Source organism: Loa loa (assembly GCF_000183805.2).
Source record: "Loa loa unplaced genomic scaffold supercont3.25, whole genome shotgun sequence".
In the NCBI taxonomy this organism is placed as follows: Eukaryota; Metazoa; Nematoda; class Chromadorea; order Rhabditida; family Onchocercidae; genus Loa; species Loa loa.
In genome coordinates this window covers 212532-221079 of record NW_018108205.1, presented here as the reverse complement: position 1 = coordinate 221079, position 8548 = coordinate 212532, and the positions used below count along the sequence as shown (strand labels likewise).

Here is an 8548-nt window from a genome sequence, read left to right as displayed (position 1 = left end):
ATATATATATATATATATATATATATATATATATATATATATATATATATATAATACACATATATATATTATACACACACATACATACACACACATATACATCCAAATATATATATACATCAAACACATATATACATACACATATACGCATACTTACACATATACACACATGTTGATAAACACACATTCAAATGCACAAATTTTACATGTTAGGGAGTATTTAGCATATATCTACATTTTATATTCTATATAAATAAAAATGTAACTGTTCATTTGTCACTTACCTTAAATCTCCAAAGTTTTTCACCGATTGGTTTGGAATTTTAACACAATGTTGGATCTGAATGCGTGCGCGTTTTTACATACTTTTTATATGGATGTCACACCTGTAACAGGCGAAAACATCCATTTTTTTGAGTATGGGAGAGAAGCTTTGGTAAACTCCGCAAAGTCCTCATGGAGGTTAGCTGGCGCTTCATATAGTCTATGTTGCAGATGTTCGAAAACACCGAGATTTCTCCGTGTTTTAATTTTTAAAATTTTAAATTTTCTCCTATTGTACGTTGACATCCTTCTCATCGCTTTGATTTTGGTTAGAGAATTGCATCATCCTATCTGCTGCATATTTTATAAAGAATTTTCATAAATCCCGATTTATTTTCATTTTAATTTAATTATTTCGTGTGATATTGCATCAAAACTGAACTGTGTCACTTACCATAGCGTTCATTGCATGAGTGTAGTTTATTTTTTCCTTTTCCCATTATTTTTCATTTCGTTTTTTAACTGTTTCCCTTATTTTTCAGTGCAGTTGACGGTAGAGTTGAGCTGTACCTTGATCTGTATTTGAACTGAAATATTTCGTCAGTATTTTTCACTTTCCGTTTTTTCTTTGTTTTTTAGTTCGTGTTCTTTCCTTTTTTAATGTTTTGCAATTTCTTATGTTTTTGTTATAACTTTCTTCCTTCTTTTCCAGTCGATCTGCTTCATTTCATCAAAATAATGCCTCAAAGAAGATTAAACTTAGGTCGTCGTACTTGTAGAACGGAAGCAGTGTGACGAGTAATTGCAAATCAAACTGCGGGAAAATGTGCATCAGCAAACGAGCGAAGGAGACAAGGAATGGCCCAAATACGTGCCGAGGAAATTAAATACCCGCTGGAGAATACGTACGATGATTCAGTACTCCAACTATGAACAAAATGACAATTATTATAGTCGGAGATCAATTTCAACCTAGAGATATTGTTCTTCATCGAAGAAACTGCCGTAGTTTGTTTTTGTTGTGGTTAGTCAACTATCAGGAACAAGCAGGAACTTTAAGGGGTTGGCCTGTAGTAAAGTTATTTGGCTTCGGTTATATTTGTGTTGTAGTTGCACCAGATATTGATGCGCAGTGAAGGGTTTGAAAGGTTTCGTTGTGAGCTATAAGTATACAAGAAATTTTAACGAAGGCTTACCTTGTTACGGTGGGAGCTCGTAAGAATGTCAGTTATGCCACGAAAATGACCTAGCAGAAAGGATTAACTTTTATTAATATTATAAAAGTGATGAATAAGACCAATTGAACAAACAGCAGAAAGGAAAAGAATATCGGTGTGGAGAGCAGTACTAGAGAAGGGATATAACCGTCTTGTTGATACAGGAGCAAAGGACCTTAATCCTTACAATGAGCTGCATATATGTTTTAATGAAGTGGGAGTGGTTTACATAAAACGTTAAAAAAGGGTGTTCTTTTAGATAGGAAACTGTAAAGATCCAATTACAGAATAAGCATTGTAACAAGATCAGATGGGAAGATTAACATGTAAATTGGACATCCTTTGTCATTAAAGATGTGAATTTCCGTTAGACAAAGATAAAAACGTATGGGAAATAATTTTAAAGAATGTAAATTGGTTAAATGATTCACACTATTAACATTATTTACAATTTGAATAAGGAATTTATTTTTATTTGGAATTTCGCGATGTTGAAATTCGCGACAGAAACGATCAATTGACAAAAGTTGCAGAATGCTACAGTGCTCTGCAATATCCAGTCATTTTTGGGATGGTGCAAATGGATATCATTTCAACATCAAGATCCAGTCAGTGGCGAACAAATACGAAGTGCAGCACAGTGAACATTATTCATATCGATTAATGATTCGAGAAAATGAAGATAATTACATTTTGAAAACGCCAATTGTTCCATCAAATTCACATGTATGGATAGATGGAAAATGCTCCAAGCATTTAAAAGAGAAATGCTTTAAGCATTTTTCATCTATCCATGCATAGTGAATTTCCGTCTATCCATTTTCCGTGTAAGAGCACTTTCCGTCTATCCGTGCGAATCTTTGAACATTTGTATCCAACACAATTACAGGAAACGATGGATATCCTTTATACAGAAGATCTGCAGAAGGCAGTAAATTAGCAACCATACAAATGTAAAACGGTAACATCGAAGTAGATAACTGGTGGGTTGTTCATATTCGCCTTTGCTTATCAAAAACAAAATCTGACAGAAACATGGAATAAGTAGCGATATGACAGTTCTTGGTTTGCAACTAGGAGGAAGTGATAAGAATGCAATCATACATATCTATGAAATCGCACAGTATTAGGCTGGAAGATACATAAGCAGCAATGAAGCTGTATGGCGAATTATTTCATTTCCCATACATGAACAAAGTCCAGCTGTTGTTCACTCAGCAATACATCTAGAAAATGGACAACGCGTTTATCACAGCTCCAAATATGCAACAAACATCCCTGTATCCATCAGTTATAACGTTAACTGTTTTCTGCACGTCATGTCAAAATGACGCGTTTGCGAAAACACTGCTGTATTCTGAAGTGCCTTCATATTTACACATGGAATGCGAGTAGAAAATCATTTGAACAACACAAACGAGAAGAGCAATCGACGGACAACCTGGCATATTTAAAGAAACTGCGATATGCAGACACACGATGCATCCCAATCAAGATGAATGCTTTTTTCTTCGCATGCTTTTGGTAAATTGCCCGGTTCAATGTCTTTCCAGCAATTGCGAACTGTGAAAGGCGTTACACATGCCACTTTCCGCGTGCATGTCAAGCTCTGAATTTATTGAAGAACGATCGACTAGGATGCATGCATTAATGACGTGTGTAACACGTCGCATCTAAATCAAATTCGTGCATTGTTTGCGATCATATTGACCGCCTGCTCTCCTTCATCTCCTACAGAATTATGGGAGAAATACAAATCGCACGTGGCCGAAGAATTCAAACATGAACATGGATTTCATAGCACAAATCTGCAACGAAGCTTGTTAATGATTGGAGGTTTGCGCTTAGAAATCGCGAACAAAGTTCTCAATCAGTTGGAGGTAAAACGTTTCTAGTTAGATTGGTTCTGGTAGCAATTCGATCCGAAAACGACATAGCCTATTTCTTGCGTCATCCGGAGTAGCTGCGACATTGCTATCAGGTAGAAGAACTTTTCATTCCGCTTTGAAATTGCCTGTGAACATGCAGTTCACTGAAACTACCACGTGCAACATTCCTAAAGCATCCGGCATGGGAAAAGCATTGCAGAATCAACTGGCTAAAGCTTTGTGAAATATTAACCACCCAAAGCTTTGCAACGGTACAGGGCTTGCAGTGGAAAAAATTAATGAGTAACGTCGTAGAAGCAACAATCTTGACCGAACCTTTCTCGCATCCCTATGATTCCAACGGATATGTCTACTGGGAAAGCTAATCTGTTGAATTCGTTTTTCAGCGAGATAGATTTATTCGGGATGTAATATTGTTCTTGCACAATATTACTAGTTAACAACAAAAAGGGTGTAAAATATGTATATTACGCGTGGATTGGTAAACAGTGGTAAATGAGTTATACGGTGAGCAAGCAATATAGTCAACTTACAAATTCCTTGTCGTTACCTTTGATAGTAATTTGACTGTCGGTTAGTTAATAGGTCGTCGAATTAGGGATATGTTACGGAAAATGTATTTAGCGAATAGAAAGAATATCGTTGTTATGCAATGGTTGCGGATATGCTATAATGTCGTTGTCTGTGGTTCAGTCGTGGAGGATAAGCGAAGAGGATCTATCGTCTGCTCGGTTGTAAAAACTGGACGCTTTTGGATTTTTCCATACATATGTATAAGGATTAGAGAGTTTTGTAAGCTCCATCGAGGTTATCATGGAGGTATGGCTGCCCTTTAGCATTATCCATTGTGTATGTACAATGATATCATTGTCCATGGTGTAGATACTGAGACGTTTTTGTGTTATGCTGTCTATTGTTAGCTCATATCCTCTTCATTGCTTTAATTTTGCAAGATTTCGTCACCTCGTCCGTTGGATATTATAGAAATTTTATTTGAACACAACTTTAATTTCGGTAATCCGACAATACCATTTCAATTTAAGAGATAGCAATTTCCAATTCGATTAGCATTTGTAATTACCATCAACAAAGCTCAAGGCCAATCTTTAGAATTGCGCGGTTTAAATCTCTGCACACGGATTGCTTCTCACATGAATAAACAGTTATATGTTTCGTGTTTTAGAGTCGGCAAATTAGACGATTTCTATGTCTACACAAACAGTGGAACAATAAAAAAGCATTGTATACTCACAAGTGTTATGAAATTAAACATATTAGAAATGTGAGCTTTCTCTTCTTATTCTTGTCATCTTACCACACTGATTTAACAACTGTTTTCCATTTAACAAATTAATTGTTTTATTTGCTACTACCTGTTGCTGTGATAACGTGTGGCCGGGTACAGGTAGTATATAATACGTGTACGTGTGAGGACGTGTATTGGTGCAACTGTTGGTGCTAGATGGAGATAAAAATAAGTATAAACAATGACGTGCTTTAACGAGTGCTTTCGATTCAGAGTCAATTAGAACATTCCATTCAGCGCAACACTGACAAGACAGCTGCATCATCATCATGACTAGGCTTCGTGAACGAAGATTTAGGAAGGGCCCTACCCGCGCTTGCTGCAAACGTTACAAATGTGCGTGCATCCTTCCAGTTTGCGCAGTGGATTTAAAAGAAAGAAATCAGCAGCTGCACATTTGATAACGATTAGGCTGACTTGTGCCTTGAACTCGCTCAACGAGACTTATTCTGTTTGGTGACATCACAATGACTTTCGTTTCGTTTTTATTGTTCTGCATGTCATTCGCGTTTTTGAAATATGCCAAACTTGTCATATGTTTTCTTTTGTTTCGTGTATTTTATTTGCACTTGTTTATTAACATAGTAAGGCATTTAATGAATAAAATTTGGAACTAACATGGGCGATAATGCGCATTTTTGAATGGCATATAACCATTCCTTGCTTATTCGCATTTTTTGAAAATTTCCTTGCATTGCAAACTGTCAGAACAGTTTTATAGGGACTATTTTTGGGAACCTTGAAAAGTATCTCTGAAGAAGTTTTGTTACTTCGAAATTCAATCCAGTTATCAAAGGAGGTCGTACTGTTGCGTTCAGGCAGACCTTTGTCCCAAATATCAAACTTCCAATTACTACGTCTTTATAACACGAAGATGCTACAGTTAATTGGAAAATTTTTTTCAAACATTCCTTGATCTCGTTCTTCTTAGCTTCCATTGATATGAACTTATGCATGTATTCTTGATTAGAACTCCGATCTGTTTTTTTTTTCGGATTAATTTCATACTGGTAATGACCTATTTTGCTAATATCTTCAAATAACACATCAAAGCTGTATTTGCTACATGTTTTACTTTCAACATTCAACTTATTATTACTTTATACTGAAAGTTAAACGAATTTCATCTATCAATAAATTAATTCATGATGCTTACAGAGAAAGTTGAAAGTTGAGTTTATCACATAAATGGTGCCGTAATTTCGGTTGTAGTTTAGTGAGAAATATGGTCATTGTTTTGCTATTTTCATGCTGGTATTGTTAGGAGGTACCAGCGTCAAAGAACTTCTGACTGTTCCCGCATATCGAGGTTCTACTTAGTTTTGATCTACAATGTAGCACAACCAAGATTTTATACTTTCTTCTGGCTTGAAACGAATTTTTTTTTGTTAATTGTTACCTTAAAAATCAGTCAACGTTCGTTATCTGAATGTGATTTCCGGGAGTAATCGGCAATGAATAAAACAAGATTAGTGTGAGTAGCACGAATCGACATCAAAAATTAAGACTGGTTGGGGATACCATATGTAGAGGGCGAAACTTTGTTGTGAAGTTATGGGATGCTATAGTGTTTGCTTTTGATATGGTTGGTTAAATATAATTGGATTACAATGAGGCAATCAAATCAGGCAATAATTGCAGTTCACTCGTTTGATCAAAAGGTAGAAAAACAGGCACATTTGCAAAAAACATTTTTAGAACTTGTAGGAGGCGTTTCATTTGAAAATCATTTGGGATATATTTATTGTAGAAGTAGTCCATTCATATAATAACCCCAATATATCATGTTAAACGTTGCATATACCACTGAAAATTTCATTAAATCACATTGCAAATCATTGCATTGGCTTCTGTTGTGTGACAAAATTATTAGGATTAAACAGAAATTTGGAAATTCGAAAAATATATATTTATTTAATGTAAGGATTGCTCTGATCTCTTGATACGAATCGTTTCATATCCATTTCTGATTTGAGGAGTAAACTCGATTTAGAAGCGAGAATTGGGAGGTTTCTCATTTACAGTCCATTTTTTATTAACTTCAGATTCCCAATGAAAAAGCCGCTTGAAGTAAGTTTTTCTGAAGCTAGTCAAAAGAAGGCCCAAAGAGTTCAGGGTTAAGCTGGGTTAGCATGTACGATTCTATAATATGATACACTTACGAGGGAAACTCGTCCTTGAATATAAATCCAGTTTTTCACTATCCAGAATAGATGATTTTCTCTAAAAAAGTAGTCTAAAAAATATTCATTGATAAGGGTACTGATTTAAATCTTTTTTAAATGTCTATTTTTATGAAAACCACTGCTAAATGCTTATTTAATTAAAGGTGATATTGGTTAAAGCATTGAAGGTGATATTGGTTACCAGAAGATTTATGTTCATTTAAAGATTTCAAGTCTCAGGCAGTTTGATCATTGGATGTATGCATGCAGCATAACTGTTTGGTACTAGCATCATGCATCATGAAAGGGTCTTAGGAAGCTGCTGTCCAATTTCTCGAAGCAGTCTCATATTTCCGCCTTTCGTATCGTCTAGATGCTACTGATTTTGTTAATATAAAAAACAGGAAAATAACCTCTTTCTGCATATGATTCAGTTTAGTATCTGCTTGTCCTTCATGCCGACTCATAAAACCGACCATCGCAAGTTCGATTAACGACGCGAATATGAAAGTCATCCCACTGCAAATACAGTTTGTGAAGTGGAAAAAATTGAGGGAAATTTGGAGAACCAATTTTTGACAGGAGCATGCCAGACTTATGTGCAGTTCATTGCAAACAACTACCACATTTTGTGAACAGTTTAATTTGTTTCAGATCAATTGTCAATTTGTGCTCTCGGAAGTCGTTATTAATGGTCTATTATTTTAATATTCTTTCATTTGTCATCGATACCACATTTATTCCTAAAATGTGTGTGATTTATATTCCTTAACTCATGGATTTTTGTTATAAAGGACAAAAAAGATGTCGAAAAACTCAGCTGTATATTTCTCTATCTTATGCAAAGAAAGTTTGGATGACATTTGAAGTTTTGGTGCTAATGAAATAAAGGAAAATTGAGTCTGGTTAAGTTGACGATTTCTGATGGTTTGACTAGACAAATCTGCAAGCATATACCAATGAAGTTATATATGAATTTGTCATCCTTTTTTCTCGTTATAAGACAGGAGAATAAAATGATCAAAAGGGAATGGAGTTTAATTGATTTTTGTTGTTATTGTGCTTCTTTCCCATTATATCAGTGATATGGACCAGGTATTCTCATCATATCAGTATGGGAGATGCTTAGCTGAGTAAGTAACGAGATAAATAGATTGAGTCGTTTGAATTTAATTGAAGCATGAACGAATGTTCAAAAATTTACAGTTGTCTGTTCAGATAACCCAGGATGATGATGAGTACAAGTCTTTTGCTTTGCAGACGAGTTCGTTCACTTCCAGTAATGATACGGTCACACCATTTTTAAAAAATGATAGATGCAATCATTTGTCGCAAGTTGGGAAATAAGGTCGACGGATTGGTTGATGTACAAATTCCAAAAAAATTGAGGTAAAATACAAGAATAAAGCCGCCTCTTCTAATTAATTGGTAATAAAAGAGATTGTCAATTTCTCGAGAGCTGAATTTTCAAAAATATTTTGCAATTAACTGGTACATATAATTCAAAAAAATATGATTTAAAAGCTTACCTCAGGACCCATATGTCAATTGCCTGCAATAAAAGACATTACCCAGTTTCATGTGTGTTGGAAAGGATTTCAAAAGTTTTCGAACTTACATTTAAAAATTTTCAGGGGAAAAAAATCAATGCTCGGTGTTGTTTAAGCAAAAAAAAAAAGAAAATAGTTCTTTTTTTTTTAGGTAAAA

At 34.9% G+C, this 8548-nt stretch overlaps 2 protein-coding genes across 3 annotated transcripts in view; both read right to left on the bottom strand.

Annotated features, from left to right (window-relative positions):
* Positions 1 to 4644: 4644 nt before the first annotated feature.
* On the bottom strand, positions 4645 to 5614 carry LOAG_10451 (hypothetical protein; the record flags this gene model as incomplete). The annotated part of the gene is made up of 2 exons (XM_003145975.1): positions 4645 to 4995; positions 5447 to 5614. 2 exons carry the CDS (start codon positions 5612 to 5614, stop codon positions 4645 to 4647), a joined length of 519 nt encoding a protein of 172 aa, XP_003146023.1.
* Positions 5615 to 6385: 771 nt separating this feature from the next.
* The window catches only part of LOAG_10339, a gene marked incomplete at its 5' end in the record, with an annotated part of 5433 nt that continues 3270 nt past the window's right edge, over positions 6386 to 8548 (bottom strand). The window contains 4 exons of one of the 2 annotated variants that reach the window (XM_020448141.1): positions 6386 to 6482; positions 6839 to 6899; positions 7255 to 7360; positions 8371 to 8393. In XM_020448141.1, the coding sequence (XP_020301687.1) occupies positions 6418 to 6482; positions 6839 to 6899; positions 7255 to 7360; positions 8371 to 8393 (255 nt within the window). In that variant the 3' untranslated portion in view covers positions 6386 to 6417. Of the gene's footprint in view, positions 6483 to 6775; positions 6900 to 7254; positions 7361 to 8370; positions 8394 to 8548 lie in introns of those variants that run through there. The other variant, XM_020448142.1, reaches the window with a different exon arrangement.